The sequence below is a fragment of the Melanotaenia boesemani genome, chromosome 1, assembly GCF_017639745.1.
Source record: "Melanotaenia boesemani isolate fMelBoe1 chromosome 1, fMelBoe1.pri, whole genome shotgun sequence".
In the NCBI taxonomy this organism is placed as follows: domain Eukaryota; kingdom Metazoa; phylum Chordata; class Actinopteri; order Atheriniformes; family Melanotaeniidae; genus Melanotaenia; species Melanotaenia boesemani.
In genome coordinates this window covers 11230065-11256196 of record NC_055682.1, presented here as the reverse complement: position 1 = coordinate 11256196, position 26132 = coordinate 11230065, and the positions used below count along the sequence as shown (strand labels likewise).

The window sequence follows — 26132 nt, the reverse complement described above, 5'->3', positions numbered from 1 at the left end:
CGGTGCTGTTTCATATCAGATTCTGGGATTAATAAGATGCTTCACTGATCCTCTGCTCTGCCTTTGCTTGTTAGATATAAAATTTGTAATGCTGCACTGGTGATGGAGCATCTAATTCTTCTCTCTTGTCTTGTCGTCTCTGATATTGTGTTATGGATTTGACCTGCTCTGACATCCTGAGCAAGATGTACTTGAAAACACAGTACACACCTGGACGCAGTGCTTGCCCATGATGTAACTGTCTGCTTTCAGCCTTTTCGATTAGATGTTTTAATCAGACTTATTCTCACATTTGCTGCTGTTAATGAAGATTAAATGATTCAAAGTTGTTTTTTGCTGTGAAGATACTAAGAGAATGTAAAGTCTTGGCCTCATGTTATGGAGCTTTGTGGTTTATTTGTATGTATATGTGTGCGTAGCCTACATGTACATGCTACAAGCCTGAGAAGCTCAGTCTGATGGATAAATATGAACCAGCTGGAGATCTTGGAGGAGAATCTTTGGCTGCTGTTGCTTCTGGCAACAATTACACACATGATGAAGAACAGTGTTGAGTCAGTTCATCAGTGAAGCTCTGCATTTATTTATGTTTACGTCCTAAATAAAGATATGTGTCTGTTCATAAAAATGAAAACATTTGTAAATCTTTTTGGACATTTGTGTTTTAAATGCAACAGTAAACAATAAACAATAAATTTTACAGCAAACAAACATGCAAATAATCCCTTTAAATAAAAATAATTTTAAACTATGCATCTACCTAATAATCTTACTATGGTGCAAATTAAGACAAAAAGCAATAACTACATAAAGAATGCATCATAAAAAAATATGCGCTACTTTGTTAGTTTGTTTTATCGTCTTTTATGTGTTTCCTATCTACGTCTGTATGGTGTATGTTCACTGTTTACAAAAAATAGTAATTAACAACAAAATATTAAAGGCACAGTGTACAAGAATTACTGGTAACTAGTGGTAAAGATACAAATTACTTCAAACACCCAGGACCGTTGTGAATGGATGGTGGTCATCAGTGGCCAAAATTCCCCCAGACATGAGCATTTTTTAATATGGAATGAATCTACTGGCTTCAGGTGCTACAATGACTGCACTACAGGTAAGTACATTAAAATTGTGTACATGTACTGTTCTATTCTTCTATGAACCTTTTAAGGCTTTACTTATCGCAAAAGGTGCTTTAGCACTCATCAAACAAAGCTGGTACTGCAGTTTTAAAGCTCAGAGAATTTGTCTGTAGTAAAATGGCAGCTGCCATGTATGCTGAGCCATGGCAGGTAGATATAAATTGTTCATTCTAAGAGACTGTAAACATAACAGTAATTCTAGTAAAGTGATTAGATACCAATAAAACAGTTTTTAATGATATGTAAGTTTATTATTATTATTATTATTATTATTAGTCATTGACCTTTGATTTTTTTTTATTTATTTGTTTATTTTTACACATTGCTCCTGTAAGATTTATTCGTGTCTCCTTAACTCTAAAATGAACATTACAATCATCTTGCAGATAGTCCTGTTTTTTTTTGCTTTCCTGACCAGTCAGCTGGAGTCACCTGGCTCTCTGCGGTGGTAAGTGATGTCACAACTGCACCTAAAATAAGTGGTAAAAAACATCATAAGGAGGTCAAAAAGGAGGAATAAGGTGATAGATACATGACTCTCAAGCATGAATTTAAGTTAAAAACACTTCTCTGGCGTTTATCTAACACCATAACATGAGAACAGAAGGAGAGATCATGACCGGATCTTTTGCAGATCCAAGTAAAGCAGTCACTGATTCACTGTGGTGTCTGATCAACTGAAAAACTGCATGGACCTGAGATTTCTAAATAAAAACGAAAGACAGAAATTGTAGTGTTTGGGTGTTCAGATGTTTTTTTTTTTTATTATTGTTATTAAACTTTATTTGTATAGGTTTAACAGGTAAAGACAATAAACTTTGTGAAACAAGTTCACCAAAACAAATGCAGGATTAATCAATTTTGCTCTCAAAACTAGCTGCTTCCAGTAATGACTACAAAAGAGTGACACATACTTTTATAACCACACGCCTGGATAATTGTAATTCCTAGTAGAATGGTTTGGATCAGTCATCTCTTACTGGAAAAATGCTGCCGCTCGTCTCTTGACTGGGACTCTTTCACTGGGTTCTGGTACATTTTAGAATAGATATTGAGAGTAATAGCTTGTTTTTAAGGTTTTAAAGGGGCTGGTACGATGATATTTGTGTTTAGTTTTGGATCTTTTTACTTCCAGTAATATGATCCTTGCAGTTCCTAGGTCCAGACTCAGACATAGAGGTGTAGGCTTTTTGTTTAACTTGTCCAACTCTCTGGAACAACTTCCTCTACAAATAACTGGCCTTCATTTCAGAATGGGCTTTAGACATTTTGTCATCACATATAATTTTTATTCTATTTCTTTTAATGTGGATTATTTGGACTGTTTTATTTTTACATTTAAAAGACTTTAGTCAACCTAGATTATTTTTAAATTTGCTATATAAATAAATATGACATTGACCATCAATACATTGACAGTAATCTTTAATGACCACATTTACACTTGATGCAGCTGGTTTGATCTTCTGGACTCTTTGGTTGCAGGTGTGTTGCAGGCATCTGTGTTTTAGTGTTTGTTGGTTCTATGCAGATATGATTTCAAAAGATTTCTGCAGTATGTGTTCTTCTGAATGCAGCTGTATCACCTGGCATGTGCACCTTGTTTTTTGTTTCTCAGTTAAGTTGCACACTCTGCAGAGTTAGTGCGAGTGTAGCCTTGATTTTTCTGAGCTTTGCTGGTTGAAACAGAAGAGAGTGATTTTAAGTTCAGCTCTGACTGGGAAGCAGCACTGGAAAAAAAAAAGAGAGAAGAATAAGCTTAGCTGGACACATAGCTAAACAGGAATGCCAAGTCAGGATAAATCTTTTTTATTTATGCATTCCTGTATAACATTTCACACTTCGCCTCAAAAGGCTTCACAATCAGTTCAGTAAACATCTATTTCTCTCCTTGGATCCCATAACGGACAATTCCCATAAAAAGGCTGAATGAAGACAAAGGGAAACAATCACAAGTGTAAATCCTCTTTTTTCTAATTTACTTACTATTAATTTATCATATTTGCTTCCTGAATATAATAATTTTCTTACTTGTACTAAGTTTAATCAAACTCTTAAGAAAACCCAACTTTTAATTGTCAGCATTCCCTTGTTTGGATGTGTTTATCTCAGTTTGCAAATTGAGGTGCAGGGACATGAAGAAATACTAAAATGTGGATCCAGCTAGTTAGAAATGGCCCTTTGAATTCTAATGAGGACAAATATTATTTACCCATTTTGAATTTGCTGCAGAGTAAAACCACAAATACAAAGAAGCTTTGTTTCATGCCCAAAAAGCTTAACATTTTTTCCCCAAAAGAGCAAAGATCATGGAACAGGATTTTCTGTGATTTAAATGTGTCCGCCTCAGTTTAAGTTTTCCAATGTGGATGAGGTCCAGTTGCTTTAAATTAAACACTTAGAGTGCTGAAGCTGGTTAAGAGCAACAACTGATGACAACACAAGAAGCTAAGTTCTGTTTCCTTGTAAGGACTCGTCGAGAGGACTTGATAAATTGACCATTTAGAGGCAAATCTGTCCAAATTAGTTTGCTTTTTTTAAGACGCTTTGTCTCAGCAATACAGCATACTGCCAGGGCGGGGAATGCCCCAGCTTTATGGCATTTTATGAGGACAATAGTAAACCTTAATGGCTTGTTTGACTGGTTTCTCTGGGTGAAATATGCCTGCAGGGGTGTAGTCGAGACCAGGATGCCAGCAGGATGGTGGCAGGGGGAAACAGTCCAATCATTTAGGGCAGGTTTAAAATCTGAGGTGGTCAATGAACCAGAAGATGCTGTGTGGGTCTTTTATTTGTTTTTTCCTGCCACTTAATTTCTGATTATTTAATAATAAATCTGCTCTATGTTGTGCATTAAGCTAGTGACTCCAGTTTAATTTTAGGTCCCTACTGATTTTAATTAATCTTTCTTAGTTTTCTTTTTAACAGTCCACTTCATTGAATCCAGTATAATCCAAACAAGCCAAATGTATTATATTTATATAATGCCAGTTCATGAATAAATGAACTGGCTGAGGAATCTTCAGTTTAATTCAATTCTCTATCACAGAATAGCAGGTTACAGGAAAAAACAGATCTCTTTTTTAACACATACACACACACACACACATATATATATATATATATATATATATATATATATATATATATATATATAAAACTTCCAGCAGATACAGATTTGGTCTGAGAAGCTCTCCATCCAAATTCAGATAAGCTGAAGAAATCTCTGTAAGCATGAGAAAAAAGTCAAAAGCTGCTTTGAATGTTGGCTTATTTTGGGCTTTCAGTAAACAGTTTGATAAAAACCAAATGCTTCTGGAGCGGAATTCACTGCATGAGCTCAGGAACATCTCTGAAACCCATTGTAAGTGAAGATAGTTAATAAATAATAATGGATTAGATTTATATAGCGCTTTTCAAGGCACCCAAAGCGCTTTACATTGTGAATCCATTATTCATCCACTCCTCACTCATACCTGGTGATAGTAAGCTACGTGTGTAGCCACAGCTGCCCTGGGGCAGGCTGACGGAAACGTGGCTGCCAGTCTGCGCCTACGGCCTCTCCAACCATCACCGAACATTCATCCACACAAGTGAGGGTAGTTCATCACTGCATCCACATATTCAGTATAAAACAACATATACACAAGATCTGAAAACATAGCCCCATCCATACAATATATATTAATTACAGCATATGCTCAGTGCATTTCAAAAACTATCCCAGTTGTAATGGTAAAACAAGCTGGATAGCTCAGTTGGCAGAGCATCCGTCTCCCCTGTGGGAGACCCAAGTTCAATCACCCCGGAGGATGAATATTAACATCTTCCAGTTTAGTCCTTAGGCAAGACCCTTAACGCTACTGCCTGACCACTGTAAGTCGCATTTGTTAAAAGCGTCTGCTAAATGATGTAATGCTCTTGTTTTATATGATGGTGTTGCTTTTGAATAAACAAGGTTTTATTAACTGGTTTGGAAACAAGGTTGTAAAAACACAAAGTTCACTTTGGATGTTCTTTCATATTCTTTGGCCTGTATATTCTAATTAGTCTAATCTGATTTACTTCATAGTTCAAAAAAGAACTGCATAACTCCTCAACTTTAAAATTCTGTGCTTCTGACTCGTTTTGATGGCGCATGTTTTGATTTTTATTATGTAAATTCCTGGAGCTGTTGTTGCTCTGCAGAGCCTGAGGCTGAGAAACTGCACCTTACAACTTTTGTTTGTCCCAGAACATCACCTTACAGCAGCATTTTGTTTTACAGCACCATGTAACATGCTAGCAAGTGAACATCAACACACTGGCCCTTTTGAAAGCCACTGTGGTTGACTTAGGTGGAGAGAGCTCAGAGCAGAGACAATACGCAACATGGATGCAGAATTAGCCGTTGCTAGGGGTGCCTCAGTGAGGAAAATCTGCCAAACCTGATTTGATGCCAAAAATTTGTCTATATATCCCACACTGAGACATTCAAAGAATTTAAAACAGAATAAACTATTAGGTTGTTTTTGTTTTTTTCCCCCATGTTTCTGCACCCAAACAGTGAAGGTTAAATAGTTGAGCAACAATAGAAATAAAAATAACAAAAAAAAACACACACACAGAAAGTGATTATTCTTTTGCCCACAAACACGCGGCAGCAGCCACATTTATTAGATCCTTTTGATCGTCTTTGTGAGAACATAACATACATTCCACCACTCAACTTACCCTTTGTCCCATAAACACACAACACAAGCCTCACCCTCACAGCACAAAATTTCTTCCATTTCAAAATGTAAGTATCTGCAACACAAAGTGAGGAACAAAATTACCACAACAGGTGTGACACACAGTAGGAGCCAGAGTTAATATGCACATTCTTATTGTCAATTCATTGAAAATGACCCTGAGCAATAATCTGTGTAAACATTTCTACATTCGCTCCAAACTAAGAAAATGGGGGAAAAAAGGTCAGTGCTTCCTGTTCCACGCCACATATTCTCCTTTTTCATTAAGCATTTACACGGGAGTTTAGTTTTATAGGCATGCTGGTGCTCTTGTTTACATACTGTATGTAGCTCTGCATTTACCTGAATAAACGCGACACCAACTCTTTTCTGAAGCATTACAGATTCCAACATTGCTTTGTTTTTATTTTAGAGTATAATGGAGATTAGAATAGAAATATATTTCACATATAGTTATACGCAATATTCAAGGAGTGCATTCAGATTCTCCAGCAGTAGATATGTGGTGGCCGATGGCTGTTCTGCATATAGTGAGAAGCAGTCTGTGTGCTAAGGGAAAGACAGAGAGCAGCAGAGGTCGTTCTGAGCCAGACTCTGGATCAGTCTGCACCACTCGGCCCTCTTCTGGGTAATGTAGGCTGGTGTGATGATTTGCACAGGAAGTCGCGGCGAACCCTCCAACCTGATCTTCTCACACAAGGCCTCAGCAATGCAGATAACATACATGCCACAGTCATAGCTGTTCTGCTGCGATGGGCAGGGCTCCTCCACAAACAGTGCTTTTCTCCCTGCACCCAAGAAAGGCTCTAACTTGCTGGCGATGCGCCGTGCGTGCATGGAATTGCTGCCATTTTGAGAGTCATAGTGTGCAAAGTGGTTTGAATTATGATGATAGAGCAAAAGGCTCCAGTGGGATCCTCCGGCTGTCTGGTTGGAGTTGTCATTAACAGCCAGGAAGACCCAGCGACGAGATGTGAGATCCAGCGGCTCCAGGAAAAGAGCTAACTCATCGGGGCAAGAAGAACACTTGATGAACTGGGTGACCTCTGGGCTGATGAAAATTATGGCATTTCCAAGGACTCTGAAGCGTTCGGCCACAAAATACTCAAAGGCAAATCCAATGACTTGGTCATTAAGCCAGTAAGGTCCTTCCAGTAAGGACACATCGGAACGCCGCAGCAGGCTGTCCTGGTAGCTCAGCACTACAGGGTCCATCCTCCAGCAGTAAGAATGTCAAGTCTGGAAAATGCAGAAACATTTTAACATTAAATGCTTATCCCATTAAATGATCAGTGAATAAACTGGAAATCAATAAACTATTTTAATGATTGCTTTCTTAAACCTCAGTTTAATACATTTTGTGTACAAAATAAGGAGAGCTGTTGGCTTATAACTGACTTAAAGTGAACTTTTAAAAACAGATTAATTGTACCAGATATAGTGAGCAATTTAGTTAATATTAATCTATAAATGTTTAATACACTACAAACTTTTTTGGTTGTTAAGCAAGCAAAAATTACTTTACTTTGTCCACTTTCTCAACTGAGTTTAGCAGTTTTGTTTGTTGTGTAACTTTGAACTAAAGATTTAATAGATTAGTTTGTTTTTTTTTATTACCAATGTGTCACCTTACAGAAATTCTCACGAGTTTCATTCTTCGAGTGTTTTTTACATTTTATTCCCTCATTTTACTCATTAAGAAAAAAAAAACATGCCAAGATCTGTTTTTAAACCGATAAATTGATGAGATGTTAGTTAAAATAAAACCTTTTTTTTTGTTCTGAACACTCAAACACAATAAATGATATTTGGTGGTTCAATACCTCCACACATGTATGAAACAGTGTAAAAATATGACCATAAAGCGTCACTTTACAACAATCAACGAGACCGTCAAACTTTTCAGAAGGGAACACAGACTTATTCAGGTTCTGATTTGGTTAGTCACCAGAAGCGGCACTTGGAGCTGTCTTTTTCTATTAACAGATCGTGTTGTGTTTACATATTCACAAAGGCATTCGCTGGGCCATAAATCCACTGCGGAGTATCACATAACTGCAATGCGTTCAGTTCATCATTTTTATAGGCAGGTAGCTTACCACTCAACGGTTCTCAGTTAGCGTGAGTTAGCAACGCGAAACTTTCACCATCTCAAGAATTTAAACAACTTTAAAGAAAAAAAACGAATCAAATATATGCGGTGCGTATAGTGTCCATACCTGTAAAAGAAACATTCAAATAAGTACCACGAAAACTGCAGGGCTTTCCCTCATTGCAATGACTAACGTAAATTGCCTCAAAAGAAAACGTAAACATTTTGCGACAATAGGGAGGAGACACCTCTGATTGGCTGTTTGCATCCGGGTATCGCAGCTTCGGCACTATTACTGTGAGCACTAGAAAGTTACCAATACTTACATTTTACCACTAGATTAGATAAAAGACGGCCACGTGTGCATGCATAAACCTGATTTTTTACGTTGTTTTGTAATCTCACATACCGACCCTAAGATTTCACTAATCCAATATCTAAAACACGAGGTGTGCTGCGGCTACACCGGTACCGCATTATTTCTCGCTTATTTCCTGTTATCACTCCGCCTGACGGAGGGGGCCGTCCTCCTGGATTTTCTCCCCTCCCATAAGCACCATGAACGCGCACTGTTGCGCGCATGAGAGTGGCCGCACTGATTAGCGAGGCAAAGAGGAGTTTTCAGCAAGCAGGCTGCCTTTTAATTACATTCAAACAGCAAACACGCTCGGATAAAAAAAGAAAGAAAGAAGAAGAGAAAAAACAAATGCACAAGTGTTCGCCGCGGACACTTTGTTCGGAGACGAGCGGCCGGTGGAAGAAGAAAACAAATTAATTCTGAGGGAATGCAGGGAATTAAAATTGAGTCTTAGTCATTTTGCGTGGCTTCAAGTGCGTGTGGCTCTGCAGCTAACCCTGACAAAAGAAGAAGAAAAACAAAACAAACGACTTCTACTTTACATTTACTTCAGCGCACGACTGGACTGGAGGTAAGAGTGATGTTTAGTAGTTGGAAGTGTGGTGGTGGGCTGCCCTGCAGCGGGACGACAGGCTTTGAAGCTGGAAGCAGCCTATGACTCCTTTAGTCTCTGTAAGAACGTTCTTCTGACCTGGAGTGATTTGCAACGTTTTGAGATACCATGTTTTTAGGTTGTTTGTGTGTGTGTGTGTGAGAGAGAGAGTGAGAGAGTACGGTCAGTGCTTTTGTTAAATAAAGATTCACAATTACAGGCGTGTGTCTATGTCTGTGCGCGCGCGACGTGAGTCTGTAAAAAGTTAAGGCTGCTGCTCACTAATCTGTCATCACACACTTCAACTACGGGAAGCTCACTTTGCCTCTAAAGCTACAAGAAGCATCGTAAAGCGTAGGATTGATTCACATTATTTACACATTTATTTGCTTTAAGAGGTTTCACAGTTTTGCAAATTTGTCCAAAGTGTCCAGAAGGGGAAATTTTCAGCTGCGGGCAATGAGGAGGGTAACAAAGTAAAACCAGTGCACATACGGGATGATGTAGTTTAATTAAAATGAAACCGAGAAATTTAACATCTCAAACCTAATACTTACCTGCACATAAATGCAAATTTCCTCTAGTGTTCGGGCTCATTTAGAAATGAGAAGAAAAGTGCTGGTTTGGGTTCTTGACTGCAGCAGGGTGGGGTAAATGTTTACATGTATTATTTAGTGGAGGACAGACAGTACACCTTATAATGCAGTGAAGGCAATTCTTCCGGCAGAGCAGCTGGAATTGTACAGTGAGGTCTGACAGGGTGAAGAAGATGCTGAATCATGGGTGAACACCCTGAGCCTGTCAGTGGACAGAGAAGTTGGCGTCAAGACAGATTTCTACAATAGCAGACATTCTGGCTCTGAACAGCATGCGACTTTAATGCTCTTGAATGGATTTTATTTTTATCTTGCATGGTGTTACACACAGCAGAATTGGTCCTTGTTGTACTTGCTGATTGCTTGAAGATATTCTGAGACATTTTATGCATTTTTATGACAGCGTGCAGAAGCTGAAGCAGGATAAAGACAGAAAACCACATGCCACAAAGGTCCCCAGCTCAAACTAAGGACATCTGTTTCAGTTTACTGACCCATAAACCTTCAATTGGTTGCCCTGACCATCTTGTATTTGTTTCACAATTACATAATATCCACAGCAGATTTATATTGCCATTATTAATTTTATTTGAGCTTAACATGCTCAGACTGGTGTGTCTTCAGTTCCTTGATACCTGTTTAATTGCTTAAAATGAGTGGAAAGTGAGCTGTGAGGCTTCATTTTGAGCTTTTCCAACCCTCAGATCAGCACAGGTGATGAGAGTACAGTGGGTCTGTCCTGCAGGAATGTGAGGTCTGAGAAGGCACAGCTGCTGTAAGCATGAGAGGCGGCCTGGGCTGAGACTTCAGCAACTGGTCCCTGTCGACATCTGACACCCCACAGGCCCTCTGTCTGCTATTTCTAAAGGGCCGGTCTCAGTTTTGTACCACATCACGGTGTATTGAGTGTTATCGCAGATGCCACATGGGAGACTGACTGACACTGCATTTTGGCATATTGGACAGCTCAGATTTGAGTCTGTGCATAAGATAATTGTTGATGGAGTTTGTCTGCACTTCTGCTTGGAGAAAAGCTGAAAGAGTTGCCAACAACAAACCTTACATTGAGATGTCATAGATTGTTTCACAGCATGTTATTAGTGCAGGGAGCTACGCTTCTGTATATGTTACCCAGAAAGTATTTTGCTTATCCTACAGCTTGGGAATTTACAGTGTTAGCTGCATTAGAATAGGGTATTCAGGTTGGATGCAATGCAGGTTAACTGAATGCAATTCAACAGTATACGTGATCACTGTTTGCAAGTGCCAGGGATGCACAAAGATACTGGAATGTCATCTGTATCTACCAAGAAAGGTTTAAAGATAAATAAATATTGGCATCTACAAATAAACAATTGAACTCCAACATTTAGATAAGGTTAAGTCTGCAGTTTTACTAAATAAATGTTAAGTTTTTATGACTGCAAATTTGAGCCATCATAAAAAAACAGTCTAAAAGAAAAACAAACAATGAAATATGTCAGTTCCTCTAGAGTAGTAGAGGAATATCCGTATCAGCATCAACAATCGGTCAGAATTTACTGAATTATAACGTAATGTTGGCAGAAAGCATTCTCATGCATCCTTTGGAAATACAGCATGTCATGTGTGATCCTTCCTCCTCTTCAGAGCTCAGTAATTCTGCTTTGATGTAACTCAGAAGTGGAAAGATGGAACTCTAATTTACAAAATTTTCAATCTCTCGATCGAGAGAAACCTTAACTGAGTTACTGATGAAGAAATTTGACTTCTTTGATTTATACTCTTTGGTGACCAGAACACTGAGGGCCAATAACTGTCATCCATTACAGTGATTTCTTTTTTGCCCAATGCTGAAACATTTTCCAAAACTAAAGGAAATACAAGCAAAACGCTGTCTCTCTGCCTAGAAACACATCAGATGGGTCTGAGCGGTATTACAAATCAATGTTTTTTCCCTCACATCCGCACTGTTTCACCAGTCCTGTTTTTTTTTTTGTCATCATGTTAAATGACGTTATCCTCTCTGCTTTGACCTGTTCATGAGATCGACCCTATCCTTGTCTGAAAGGTGCTACCCACTGAAGCAAGTGGCAGGTTCTGTTTTATTTATTTATATTTTTGGGAGGAGGGGGATGCGAGTCACATGCTCCAAGCACAAATGATCGGGATGTCCCTGAATAGTCTTGTGGCTGCATGATGGTATTGTATGGCGTAAATGATTGGCATGCACATGAAGTCATTAAAGAGGAACCTGCTTGTGTTGCACCAAACAAAGCTCCCCTTTCTTTAGTAGGCCATTATATGAGGACGGCTTTGGCCTCACAGGCTCAGCTTCCCCACGTTTTGCATTTCCCCTCATTAACTCAGTGCTGCTGCTAACAGTAGCTGGAGTAAGATGCAGAGAGGAGAGTGCTTTGCTTTGTTCTTTGCAAGAAATTAACCTAACTGGTTCTTTTTCTACTCTCAAAACTGGAAACAAGCTCTTTGAATTTTGGTAGAAGCTCATTGTGTATCCTATTTATGTGGAAATTAATTCTTTCTAAACATTTGTAACTCTTACCTTTCTAAACTATTGTTAGATGCTGCTTCTTGCTTGTTTCCTAATCTTTTTTTTAATGTAGAGGCTTTGATCAGCAAAGCATGGCTAATTGTGATGGGGGGATACGCTATATTTTCAGCTCAATGTGACAGTATGACTCTAGAAGTCTATAAAAACTCCAATTTAACAGGGATACTTTAAAGTTTCAACATTGTCTTCAGAAGCAGCTGTGCCTGATGCCGTACAGATTAAATATCTTAAGCTCCTGGATATTAGTGCGCACACTGAGCTGAACATGAAACCAAAGCTGCAAAATTTTCATGTGTTATGACACATTTGTGAAAATAGCTACTGGCCCCCTGCTGCCTCGCGGTACAGACAGGACAGGGCCCACGGTTAATCCCCAGGCATGTGCTGTTGTTCAGTGCTACACAATACTGCCCATTTACAGAGCAGTCCTCCACTGGAATCTCTTAGACTATCAGTCAAAAGTCTGGTTATCATCTTGAAACCTTCACATGGCACCCCATTTTATGTCATAGCATCCGGAAATATCAAAACGTTAATTTGAATTTTAAACCAGAATTGTGTTGCATGAGCTGAATCTGATATCCAAATTTCTACAGGCTATTTGAGAGGACAGGAAAAAAGACAGTTTAGAGTTTTGTCTCTGTACTGCACTTCTGCTCTTATCTGTGAAAAATACTGGCGGATTACAGTAGTCTGTTCATTGTCAGAAAGAGGCAAGAAGGGGAGGAAGAGCGGAGATAGTCGAGAGTAACTGACAACAAACAGGCTGTGATAAGGTGAATTTTAAATTCAGCCTGAGACAGACTCACTAATAGCAGCATTCCTCTCCTGTCTAATCTAAACTGGAGCTATCAGTGTTGTAAATGAGCGGATGCTATGTAGGCTACTTGGAGATTATGGCTAAGTCTTGCCATTAGCTGTGGAATTATGAGCAGAAGTGAAGCTGATGGAAAATAAAATTCATTAAGACTCGTTCTACATAGTCATTTTGCTATTGTAATGCTCCTAAATCTAGTGTAGACATAGATGTGATTCCCTTCAAAGTGTTTGATGTTGTGAAGTAATTTCTAATGTGTCAGACTTTCCTGTTGGAAGTGTTTCTATGGAGTTACTGTGCTGAAGAAAAGATTAATGGTCCAACAAAGAAGTCAGGGCGGGTTGTTTCTTTTTTATTTTTAAAATGTATTTATTTATTTCAAATTGATAATTCTGGAGGGAATATCTATCATTTATGAAGTGTAATATATTATGAGTGTGGTTTACTTATCAGGAAAAGTCACTACGAGGATATAATATATTTCATAGTGAGCCTCAAACTGCTTAAATAATAGAATAAAGAAATATTTACTTTATACTTAGTCTCATCCGTTTTACATCCTTGTCCTTTAACATTGTCACCCACCTGCATTCACCCTGATAAACCTTTGTGATACATTTCATGCCTCCATACGGGCTGGTTGTCTGAATAATTACAGTGAAACAGCCTGAAGTCTGAGTCCCCCCACCTATTCAGCCTAAAAGAGTCTCTGTCACAGCTTAGCAGACATTTGTGCTCTATGTGTGTCGTGCCGGCTAAGCTGCACTACAGAACAGGTGAGCTATGGAAGTAGACTCGAGTGCCAGTTGTAGAGATGGAGAGTTCACGCTGTGGAAGCTTAACAAGGGTTCACATGAAGTGTTGGACTGTTCTGGCCTTTCTTTGCTGATACAATGTGGTATTGTTCTGAGACTGGGCTGAGTCTGGCTTTTTTCGTGATACTTATTTTCTGTGGATTGATGGCTAATTTAGGTGGAATAAGATCACAAGACTTTAAAATGTAAATCTGCATCATTAGTTCTTTTTGTTTGTAAAGTTATTGTATTAAAACAGAAAGTTACTGGTCAATATGTAGTACCTGTTCATATTAAATGTAGCATGTGGTATGTGTATGGTGGGTATTTCACACTGTTTTTGTGAATAAGTTAGAATAAAGAAAAAATGTGATGAACATTATATTGAGCAGCGTTAGACCCATCATTCACAACTTTTAAACCTTCTTAATATTGTGTTGGTTCATCTTATTCTAGGTTTGGATAATATGACCAAATAATTATACCTTGTGAGTTTTAGACAGAATGCTGATACACTATAAGGATCTTTTTTAGGTACTTTACAGTCTTTGCAAGGACTAAAATACACTTTAAGCTGTGGAAAAATAAGTTTTGAAATAGGGCTGCATGACATTAGAAAAACATCTTGTATGCAGGATAGTTGTTGAATATTGCATTGACGAAATTACTTGCAATACATAATTGAACACTTTAATAGATACATCTAATTTCGAGTGTATTAAGGACAGCTGCACTCTTAGTTGTGCAGCATGCACAAAAACATTACTGCTTTTAAATGTCTTTAAATGGAATGCAGCCCTCATTGTCTTTGTGATATGACTACTGCAAAAACAAACATTTTTTTAAAAGCTGCATCCCTAGTTTAAAATTTGATTTGACATTACTAAATTTAACTGTTGCTTTAATTTTATGTCTCATTTTAAGCAAGACATTTTTTACTAAAATCTAAAAGCGTGTGTGTGGATGTGTGACCTCTGGCAGCGGAACATAAGCAACAGATCCTTCGGGTCCTGTTTGTTGCAAGGTGGGGCCTCTGTGGATCGGACTTGTTCCAGCGCATCATGGGAATGTTTGATCAGATTGGGATCTGGGGACTTTGGAGGTTGTGTCTTAACGTTTTCGTCTCTGTGTTGAGTTCCTGAGCAGTTTTTTGCATTGTTAAAGGGGATGTTATCCTCCTAGGGGGAGACTGCTGTTTGCTGAGTCTGCAGCAGTGTTTAGGTACATGTAGAAGTATCCCAAGGTTTCTCAGCGGAGCACAGTAACAGACGTGGCAGAACGTCTTTCGTGCCCATTTAAGAGTGTCTAGACGCTAGATCTTTTTGCACCAGTGTCTGATGTTGTAATATGAGGAAAGAGGCATGTATGTTTTTTCAGTAAACCAACATAAACATGAAGTATATAATGTTTTATGTTTGTGGCTTGGTTCCTGTCCTGTCTTGTCCCTAAACTCTTGACTCTTTTGGTCATGCTTTGCTGGTGTGATCGCTCACTGCATGTACAAAACAAACCAAGCTGAACAAAACAAGACCATGCATGTGTCTAGGGCTATCAGATGGCATTCTGGGTAATAAAAGAATTCACAACATTAACGAGACCTCTACTCATAATATTTTTTCCAACAGATGTAAATTGCTGCAGTGGAAAGTCCTCTTAAGAGGATTTTACTTTGGGTTTAGACAGTCATTAATATTCTCAATCAGTTTATTAGACATTGCTTTGCTTCTGGTCTCTATAAGCTGAGGGTGTGCAGTTAAACCAGGAGGCCACAACATTATATGTTGACTCTGCACTGATGCTCACCAACGTCTTCTGTTATCTCCAGCAACCAAACTTTATCATTATCACACAGCAGCTCCGACTGCATCACCAGGCTCAGATTTCAAACATCCTGCGATCTGCTGAAGGCAGAAAAACAGCAGACAGCAGTCACCCCCCCCATCCTCAGAAAAGACAGCGAGAGCCTCTGTAACACTGCCCTGTAATTACAGACCATGTTTTTTTTTTTTTCCTAATACGCTAAGCAGATGTGCTTAAGATTATTCTTAACGCTCAGACCTGGAGTTAGACTTGATGACCTGTCATTAACATCAGCTGGTGAAGGTGTACACTGTCTGGGGTTCCTCAGTGATTTAGGAAAAAGGAAAAAGTCTGTCACTGTCATGCTCACTTAAAAAAAAATCCAACATAACATATTCTTAACCCATAAGAGCCCTACGTGACATATTTGTCACATACAGTTTCTGAAAGATTTTGCTTCAATTTATGGCATAAACTTTGCTCAAAATCCTGATGAACATAATGTGATACTTGTCTTCTGTCCCCTAATAGATACCCAGAAGCAGAAAACCACAATATAAGATTTTTAAACTATCACATGGTAATAAATGGTAGATATTCCCCCCAAAAAATGTTATTTTTTTTTGTTACATTTTGTTAAAGGGCCAAATAAAGAAGTCGTATAAAAAAAAAAATTGGACTTTTCTTACCATTTTTTCATGGGTCGGACCTTTATGGGTTAAACTGTGTAGGAATTTGTTTTCTTTTGGATTTTCAATCACGTTTGTCACAATTAACATAAATAAGAGGCTTTAACTATTAACTGCTTACAAAAAGTAGATTAGACTTGTGAAGACCCAGCACTGGGAAGAGTCTGACTTGATGTTGAAGGTTTGTTAGAGGCGGTAGTAGTGGAATCTGACATCATACAGTCTGAATTGCATCATCTCACAGACTTGACTTTCCAGGAGCTTAGTTTCATGCAAAATCTGATACATTGCAACACTCCTTTGATCACAGATGCCCACTCACATATTGCATGATTTATTGATGTCTTTGAAATAGCTCTTTATGTGGGTGTTGAATGTCCTTAAGGGAAAATCATCCATCTGTATCAATTTACAGCTCTTCACAAAAGAAACCTCTGGCAACTGATTAGATGTAATTGACCATGAAGACTGCACCTCCGCTGACATTACACAAGGTTAAAAATGAAATTTTTTTCTTTAAATGTTGTTTGCCTGTATGCTTGACTTGGCCTCAGGTATTCAGAATAGAAAACAGTGTTAGTACACATCTGTTTTTGTCATGATGAAGCTGGGGGCACCTTGGCATTGTGCTCCTGTGAGCAGTTACAGTCATTATCGCTCATCTCCGCTCAGCTGTGGAAGACGAGATGAGTCCTGTTGGCATCTGCAGACTTTCCTGCTGAGTGTGTATTTGTGTTTGACTAGATCCCCATCCCTGTAAGCCTGCCATCTATTGTGTACATGCACCGTGCACATCCATGATGAGGCCTAACATATTTGCTTTGCACACAGTGCCTTCCCACTGCTCAGTTTGTTGGGTTTCTCATTCTGATTGTTTCTGGAGGAAATTGTGATGATGCTCCGACTTCTCCTCAGCTCGTCTTCCCTCGAGGCCAAAGGCTGTTTGGATTAAGTGATTCCCTTTCTTAGAGAGAAATGGAGTGTGCATAATTCTGGTCAATGATATCTCCTAGCCCCCCCACTGTCTTCTTCTCTGTCCTCTTCTGTAATCTGTCTTTTCCTCTGCTGCTAGATAACACCTCCCTATCCACTGCCTGCTGCACAGTATAACCAGTTTTGTCAGTTTTGGTACAAAATTTTTCACACCCATAAAAAGTCTGAAGATTATGTTAATATATTTAATAATGATGTGCCAATACAATATCAAAAGATGTGTGTTACGGCAAATTATAGCACGTTTCATACACGAGGGAGCTCTATGTGCTATACATAATTAAAACAGACAATAGAGTACATAAAGTAAGTCACATAGTGCAAACAGTGTGCATTTCAAGTTATTTAGCAGTTTTTGAATTGCCTTTAAATCGCAGAATTAGTTTGGAAACGTTGCCTGTTTACAATAACTTTGGTTTACTTTGACTGCAGAAGCTGGATTTATTCAAGTGTGGAAAAAACATGTGCTTTTAAAATAGTTCATTATCAGCGAATGCAGCTTTCCTTTGTACAACTTCAAAACATGCTACTCAATCCAACTCATCTTTATTTAAATGGTACCTTCCAAGCAGAAGTGCAACTCAAAGTGGTTTAGAGAAGAAAGGACAAACTTCCATGTAAAGAAATAATCACAAAGGATCTGAAATAAAGTATCTGAAATGTCCATTTGAATAAGAGCAAAAACCTGAATAAAAACAAAAGAATTAAAAATATTGAAGACAGAAGGAACATACTAAAACAAGTAGCACAAGTGAGCAGTGAATTAAGTAAAAGCTCTTTTAATCTGGGAGCCAGTTTCAAAGGAGATGAACCCAAAACTAAAATCTCTGTCTCTTATTTTGGTCTAAGAAATTCTGGCCAGCCCTCTGAGAGGGAAGAGTTCTTGTGGGGTGATGTAGAATAATGACATAAGATCGAGCTTGGCCGCGAAGGGCTTTGGATTCAATAAGAAGGATTTTAAATTCTTTAAAAAATTTTTACTGACCCATAGAGGGGCTAAGACAGGTAAAATGTGATCTTTCTTGGTGGGACCGGCCATCGTTCTGGCTGTAGCATGTCTGAACGCTCAGCTAAAATAACCATTGCAGTAGTCCAGTCTGGATGTGATGAAGGCATGGACTATGAATGCTTTTGGTTTTATAATTTTTAGCTGATGAAATAAAGCTGCTTCAACCTGGTTTAATATCTGGATTAGAAGACAAATTCTGGAGATTAAAATTGCTGGTTTCTCACAGTAATGCTGGAAGCCAAGGTGATGTCACCCAGAGTAATTATATGATTCTACTGTAAATCCCCGAAGCAAAAACTTAAGTATTGACTGAATTCAAAAGTAGAAAAATTTCAGGCCATTCAGGCCAAGCCTGTATCTTTAGTAACTGATAAGTTTTGTCAAACTTTACAGAGAAATAAAGCTGGGTATCATTGTCATTAAAGTCTCCGCCCTGTCCTCTGGTGTTGTCCATAGAAATGATCTTGCTGAATCACGTCTTGTCTTTTTCAGCTTCTCATTTCCTGTTTGTCTTGATACAACCACTGATACTGATAAGACGATATGATCAGCATAGGATTTTTCTTCTGATAGGATGTGATGCGTTCTGCCTGGCTCATCTCCTGTATGCAGCTTAGCACAGCTTCTGTTAAAAATAAGAGATCTAAGTTTGCTTTTTTTTAATTTTTTTTTTTAGGGGCCGTTGGGATGTTTGATACCTTTCAGTTGAAATCACAAGCATCTTGAGTGGCTGCATCAGCTCTGATGAGTGCAACACAGCTGGTCCTGGAAGAATTCAGCCATTATTGTAATTATTATGTCAGATGCTTTATATGCAACACTGCTTTTTACAAGTATGTCATGCAGTTGTTTCAGCTGACGTTAGGTGCATTGCTTGTGGAGCTGCAGCAATGGCTGCACAGTTTACCACAGTTAGGTTTCCATTTGCGTGACCGTTTCTGTTTTCCACCAATAAAGGTTAAGTTAATTTTTTTGTTTTGTAAGATTTTCAGTATTTCTAGGTTTGACTCTAGGGAACTTTAAACCTTAAAATTTTTCAAACAGCCGCTGTTGATGATGTTTCTTCCGTTTGCTGGCCTACTTTATTGCAGGGCGGTGTACTTTTCCTACTCCATGGGCCAAATGACTGTGCTATGTCATATTGATATTTCCAGAGCTGAAACAGAGTCTGAAAGGAAAACATTTTTCCATTCGCTAAAACAATAAAAGCTGAATGTGAGGTCAGTCCAGGAAGGCCTTGTTTTAAGACATTTAGTGCAATGTTCAGTAGCTGCCACATTTAAAAAAGATTTCTTTTCCTCTTCAGAGGTTTATATTGACTGTCATTCAGGTATATACATAGTATTGATTAATGTGGAACACAGTGTTGTTCATCTAATCAGAAATGAACGCAATGTGTGTCAGAATCTATCATTTTATTTTTTTGTAAGTAAGTAAAGTTTATTTATAAAGCACTTTTCACAGATAAAAATCACAATGTGCTGTTCATAAAACGGGTGCAATAAAACAAGATAATTTTATAAAACAAATTTTATAAAACAACCACCAGCTTTCCTGAATAAAATTCTTTTTTAACCGCTTTGTAAAAGAATCCACGGAGTCGACCGTACGGAGGGACAGGGGCGAGTCTGGGGGCTACAGCCTGAAAAGCCAGATCTTCCTGGGTTTTGAAACGGGTCTTTGAGACCTTCAGGGGGCCCTGGCCTGAAGACTGAAGGGTGTGCCCTGAGGAGCAGGGACACAGCAAGTTGGCAATGTACCACCCGGAAAGTCAAAATTCAAATGTTAAAGTCAATACGAAATTTGACTGGAAGCCATTGAAGTGTTGATAAAATTGGGATGATGTGGGCTGTTCTGGGCGTACCTGTCAATAGTCTGGCAGCAGAGTTCTGCACAAACTGAAGTCTGTTGAGATTCAACTTATTGAAACAAGCTTTAGAGATTGCTCTCAAATGATAAAAACAATCTGCTGTTGGGAATGACCATCCATAAACAGTTGTGGAAATTATAAGCAATTTTCTTGCAGATTGCTCCACATGGACACTTAGTCAATGCCATGAATGTAAATAACACTGAACTGCTCTCTGTTCCCTCAGGAATACACATCTGTGTATCATATGACCATGTATCATATTTCATATGACTATCTTTGTTTAGAAATAAGATTAGTCACAGTTGTAAAAAAAAAAAAAAAGCTCTAATCTACAAATCATGAAGCTCATGAAAGGCAGAAAGTGAAGAGGAATTGGTGCATTAGCCAGACTACAGCCTGTTTAAGAGCTTGAGAGACGTGGTTGGAGAAAGGCTGCAGGTTTTGAAGCAGGTGTTTCTGGATCAGCTGCTGCTTCTGCACCCTGGACATGAATAAAAACAAACACAAACCTGCAATTGGATTGCGTTAGGTCTCCTTTCTACAAATCTAAAACTTGTAACATAAGAGGTAAAAAGTGGGTTTTGACTTACTATCGACTCAAAATCCTCCCACTTAACTCCCACGGCATTGTCACGTGTCACTGTGTTGCATTATGGAAAAACTGTCTGCTAGTACATTTGTTCTTTCTTTGCCTTATTGGCAAATCTTTCCACATTGAGCATGGAAAAGAGCTCAAATGGGAAGTACTGCTTATTCACATAAAGGACTGTTTGTCCTGATTTCTTGCAAATTATAAATCCGGTTCTTAATGAATTTTTTTATCTAATCAAGAGGATGGAAAACAAAGCTACTTGCTTTTTATACAGAAACCTAAAAGCTCAGTGTGACATTACAAGCATGTATTGTTGAGGGTGAAATGGAAACGTATTAACAATAGCATGATGGTGTAGTGTTGTTAATCCCCCGCAGTGTGACACTTCCTGTCCTGCTCATAGCTGCTGTCCTGGGAGTGGACACAGGAAGTTGAAATTCTCTGTGGCGACAACAGAGGAGTGGTGCTGTTTACTCCCACTGCAGCAGCATGGATCAGAGGGCACCTTGATTAAATTTATTAAAGTTGATTAATTTACAATATCTACTCAAAATTAAGTTCAGTAAGTTTGCATTGAGATAGGAGTTTTACTAGTGTGTGAGACAAAACCTTTTCATGTTTCTTTCAGCCTCTTTCTCCTTTTATGAGGGGTCTGTTAAGATTAACCCACCAGCTGTGCCTTAATCTTTGGAACAGTTCTTTGACTGAATCTGGTCAGATTAACAGGATTTTTTTTGTAATGTTGAAACATCAACTCATGATGAGTCTGTGGAACTCAAGCATTAGGAGGAGTACATTTCAGAGCACTCAGTAATGTGCTGTGTTTTCTCCCAGTGTTGTCCTTGGGATTTCTGCAGTACTCTGGATTAATTTCCTTCCTCTGGTTTCTCCCTCCACTCTCTTCAGGCAATCTACTTCAGTCAACAACAATAACAAGGTCTGCACAGCGAAGGGAGGCCCTTAATTTAGCAGGCACACATGGCACTTCCTCCAGTGTCATATTTTCATGCTGTGTCACCTGTTGGTGTTCAGCTGGAAGAATGTGGAGGGAGTTGGTGTTGACCCAGTGCTTCATTCAGAATGACGTGGCTAAGTTATCAGCTGCTGTATGCCCGCTAAGAAGTCTTTAGTCATTTTTAAATTATGGGTGTGGATGCTGTGGTAAGGACTTGTTACTAACCATAACTTGAGTGTCCTTGTGACACATTTTGTAACACCTAAAATACCAACAGCAAAAGAGTAACCTGTTTTGTCCATCAAAAAATATCTGATTTACATTTTCCTGACAAACTTTAGTTTTAATGTTAGTTTAATATCTGGGTTGTTAGTATGAAAATATAAATAAAAAAAGATATGCATGTGATTCCTGCAATAAAAAAAGAACGTGTCAGCCTTCATTCTGATTTAAGTGAATCCAGTGTGTGCCAACACAATGTGGAGATGCTAAACTGGTTTCTACTGGATGGAAAATCTTCTCTTTTCTGCCAGTCAGCAGAATGTTTGTAGAAACTTCTCAACTAAAAGTCTTGAAACGCAGTGAACAGCCCAATAATGGGGAGTTGAAGAAGCGTTTTGCATACTGATATGAATCTGAATAAATCTCTTGCTTTTTTTGGGTGTTTCTTCCTGTCTTCTTCCACACCCAACATGTTGAGTTTTGCCAGCCAGCACCATCTTTGTGACAGAGTTCTCTGTAAACATATACTCAAACTACACACAAGCTTTAAATTTGTTGAACTTTTCTATCTTTGCAGCCTTTTCCCCTTGTTGAATACTGAAAAAGGACTCCTTTCTCTTCCTGAGCTGAATGTTTAGATCAGTTGTAGATGGTTCATTCTAGCTGGCAGTTTGATGTGGTCTTTGTGGGGAGTTCAAGTGCTATTTTTTTTTTTTTTTTGCTTGCCCAAATGCACAGCTGCGGACCCCGTCATTGCCGTTGATTATTCATGTTGGTTTGTTTTAAAGAGCCTTGACTATGACACTACCCTCACAGACATTATACAGACAAAAGCAGCAGAGGTTGGTGGCATCATGTTGTGTGTAATGGTGTAAATGGTTGATGTGATTTCAAATAAAGATTTTTTGGGGTGGTTCAATGAACACACAATGTTTAAGAATGGAGGCAGTTATTAAGGAGGATGTCTCCTCTTTCCTGCACATTGCTGATAGTAAAACCTCACATGTCGCTGAACTGGTGAAATAAATGTAACGGCAAAAGAATTACAGAACTGTTTCAGCAGTAAATAGATGCACAGAGTTGTCGGTCAAGGCTAATGTTACACTGCAAAATACCAAAACATTAAAGCTTTATAGGAGTTATACTCATGCAGTGTCTGTGACGCAGATGAAATGTAACAGCATCATGTTGTAGTTTCTTTTCTGGATCTGCACATGGCAGTAGGGCTGCTATCGGCTGGTAAATCCACAGGGTGAAGTTTCTTTGATGGTTCGCTTCATTTCCGGCAATTATTTCCTGTTTTAGAACAACAATGGTGCCCGACATGTTGCAGTGTCTTCGAGAGATCATGGAAGCAGAAGAACAAATTATCTGGTGAACATTTTACAGTGCAAGCAAATGAGCCGAAAAAGGAGACGACATTCTGCATTCATACAGCGAGAAGATAGAAAAATCCGGAAACACAAAATCACAAACTGACCAATCACAATGAATTATCAGTTTGCCTAGCTGGACTGCACGTCCGGTTGGGAGAGGGACTCGTCGAGCCCCTACGACCTGATGCAGTGCCGTGTGAGTATAACTGAGCCTTAATACAAGGCTCGCTCTTTCAGCTCAGATTTGAGCAAACCAGCATCCTCTTCTTTCTCTGTATCTTGTTAGTTTTTGCATTTTATTTAGTTTTGGATCATCCTGCTTTTTCAAATAGTTCAGTCCTGGAATACGCATTCAGATTTGTGAAAGTGCACAACATAACAGGGTATAAGTTTAGTCTAGATGTTAACTCCTTCATATATTAACCTTCTGAAGGTCTTTAAACAAAACAGAGCAAAGATTGCTAAGAACATCTTTATGGACATTTTGGCATTTTCAAATGAAACCGATCCATCAGAGCATGTCCTGGTTTGGCTTGGGAGTGTTGCATTAAGATAATTTGATTAAAAAAAACTTATGAGACTTCAGATCCAAGGGTAAAAGCAAGACATTTACTACAATAAACAAAATGTAAACACATATTTAGAAGCATAAGTTAAAGGGATATGTTTTTCACAACAACGAGTATTGCAGTGTCTGCGCAAGCTGTTATGCTAAACCTTGCATTCAATAGTTCCATGATGATTTCATGTTCTGCAACACTGAGTCAGTTATACAATTATAAATTATTATTATTATTTTTATCATTTTTTTAAATGAGGAAAAGTTAATAAGTCAAATGTGGTGTTATGTGACTAGTATAGTTTCAGATAATTGCAGAAATAACTTAATATTTTATAAAAATCTTTTAAGACAGGTGTTTTCAGCTATGATGTGCTGACATCTCCTTCGAAGTGAAGCTCTTAGCACAGTTAAATGTGGTGGGAGAAATCATTTCCATGTATTAACCACACTTTCACCAAAGCCGCTTTTTACAGCTGCCTTGTTTTTTGTTTACCTAAATCAGTGCCAAATGTCTGTTTTTACCAGTGAGACCTCACAAATGAGGAAAAAAACACAACTTCTATTCACATGGATTGTGAATTTTTCAAAGGAAAAAGGCAACTTATCTTTTTTTAAGTTGGGGCTACACCCACAGCTGAAGATAGAGATGCAGAAAAATCACACCAGTAGGTTTTGTAGTTCTTGCACATAACTTTTTAATGAAATGGAAATTATAGCACCAGTAAGAATGGCTAATGAAACTTCTTGCTGTAAGGTTTCTCCCTTTCTTATTTAATTAAGGATGTTTAATAATTTAATTCTCTACAGGATTTAACTAATTATTTACTTAACTACTATTTTCATGAACATATTTTGCCTCCTTTTTTTTTTGCTTTAAGATTAAAACATTTGGGATATTAAGTCCTGCAAATGTTTAAGCTTGATCATCAGTTGTTTGATGTATTGTGTGGTTTTCTGTCCTCCAGCGTTGGATGTAAGCAATGACTTGTAGGCTCTGCATGGTACCACATGTGCAGCTGCTACAGAAACCTCAACAGAGTCTGAACAGCTCGTAAAATAGTGACTCTTTGCATCTCTGTGAGCCAGGACATTGCCTCCGGGCTACAGGACCGTCGTGTCTGTAAGGAAGAGTTGTTACAGTTGATACATTTGAGTTTAAAGACCTGTAATTATGTCTTTGTTGAGCATGTTGGTACTTGCACAGCACATCCACCGCCACACCAGTCAGCAGGCCTGTAACCTCACAGCTGGTCCTGCTTCTTCAAATGTGCACTCAGCACAGGGGAGGACGCAAACATATTCAGATCAGCTGATGCTTTAAGTGATTTATTTTAAAGCGCCTTACAGGAAGCTGAAATTTTTCTTAAAACTACCATTTTTAAAGAATCCATTAAGACTCGTCTTTCAGCATAAAGCTTAAAATTCTAAGTTTTTTTTCCATGCACGGGTACTTTTAGCTCGAGTCAAAGATCAGTTTGGCTATTTAATTAGACCACCGTCCTCATCCCATTTACAAGATGAATTGATTTACTGATGGAAGCTTGTCCTACTCTGCTGTGATAGGTAGTGATATGTGCCCCCTCCAGCTTGCTAGTATTTGGTTTTTCCTCCTTGATCTATAACAAATAGTGTTTTCACCAAAAGTAGTGTGATTAATTGTTTCCTTTTTTTAAATAATAATAATAATAATAATACATTTTATTTTAAAAAAGCGCCTTATCAAAGCACCCAAGGACACTGTACAAACATAAGACACTAAAAGTAAGCAAAACATTAAAAGCACAAAACAGAATAAGTGATAGAGGAAGGAAACACTGTGGAAAGATGTATATGGACTTAGGGGGGATAAGACTGTCTGAACAGATGAGTTTTGAGTCTGGATTTGAAGAGAAGGAAGGAGTCCACTGTACGGAGATCAGGAGGGAGGGAATTCCAGAGATGAGGAGCCGAGCGACTAAACGCCCTGCTCCCCATTGTTGCCAGACGTGCCGGGGGAACGGAAAGCTGATGGGTATAAATGTGGGTACACTAGTTAAAACAAACCCTATAAAGCCTTTTTATTGTTATGTCTCAGGTTTATCAGTTATCTGTGAGCTAGAATTATTATTTACTAGACATCCCAGAGATCAGGCTTCTGCACTGCTCCTGATGATCATGTCTGTGAACTAGTCAGGCCTGTTAACTACTTATGACTGGACTGCAGACGTCAACCCCACACAGCAGGACAGAGAATAAAATTCCAGATGTCCTGACTATGAGCTAAATCATCTCAATATCTCATTTGGTCATTCATGCAACAAATCAGGTGTTGTTTCATATGTCAAATAAACCAAGTGACCCTTGATGAGCCCAGTTTGTTTCTTATTCAAACATTTCTAATGTT

The 26132-nt window shown here is 38.5% G+C and overlaps 2 protein-coding genes across 10 annotated transcripts in view; one reads left to right on the top strand and one right to left on the bottom strand.

Annotated features, from left to right (window-relative positions):
• Positions 1 to 5762: 5762 nt before the first annotated feature.
• On the bottom strand, positions 5763 to 8192 carry senp8 (SUMO peptidase family member, NEDD8 specific). Of its 2 annotated transcripts, none has more exons than XM_041982675.1 (2): positions 8098 to 8192; positions 5763 to 7117 (listed from the first exon to the last, which is right to left on the bottom strand). In XM_041982675.1, exon 2 carries the CDS (start codon positions 7091 to 7093, stop codon positions 6428 to 6430), a length of 666 nt encoding a protein of 221 aa, XP_041838609.1. In that variant the 5' UTR covers positions 7094 to 7117; positions 8098 to 8192; the 3' UTR covers positions 5763 to 6427. The 2 variants fall into 2 exon arrangements, with proteins under 2 accessions (XP_041838609.1, XP_041838519.1); XM_041982585.1 differs by having other exon boundaries at positions 7978 to 8162.
• A 347-nt stretch (positions 8193 to 8539) lies between these two features.
• Positions 8540 to 26132, top strand: part of myo9aa (myosin IXAa) — a 103229-nt gene continuing 85636 nt past the window's right edge. For all 8 annotated transcript variants that reach the window (XM_041981648.1, XM_041981396.1, XM_041981562.1 and 5 more), the window contains exon 1: positions 8540 to 8899. The gene's annotated coding sequence lies outside the window, so the exon portion shown is untranslated. The remainder of the gene's footprint in view (positions 8900 to 26132) is intronic.

Bases quoted from the DNA above. Each gene is read 5' to 3' on its own strand.
- senp8 (XM_041982675.1), bottom strand. From the start codon at position 7,093: ATGGACCCTGTAGTGCTGAGCTACCAGGACAGCCTGCTGCGGCGTTCC.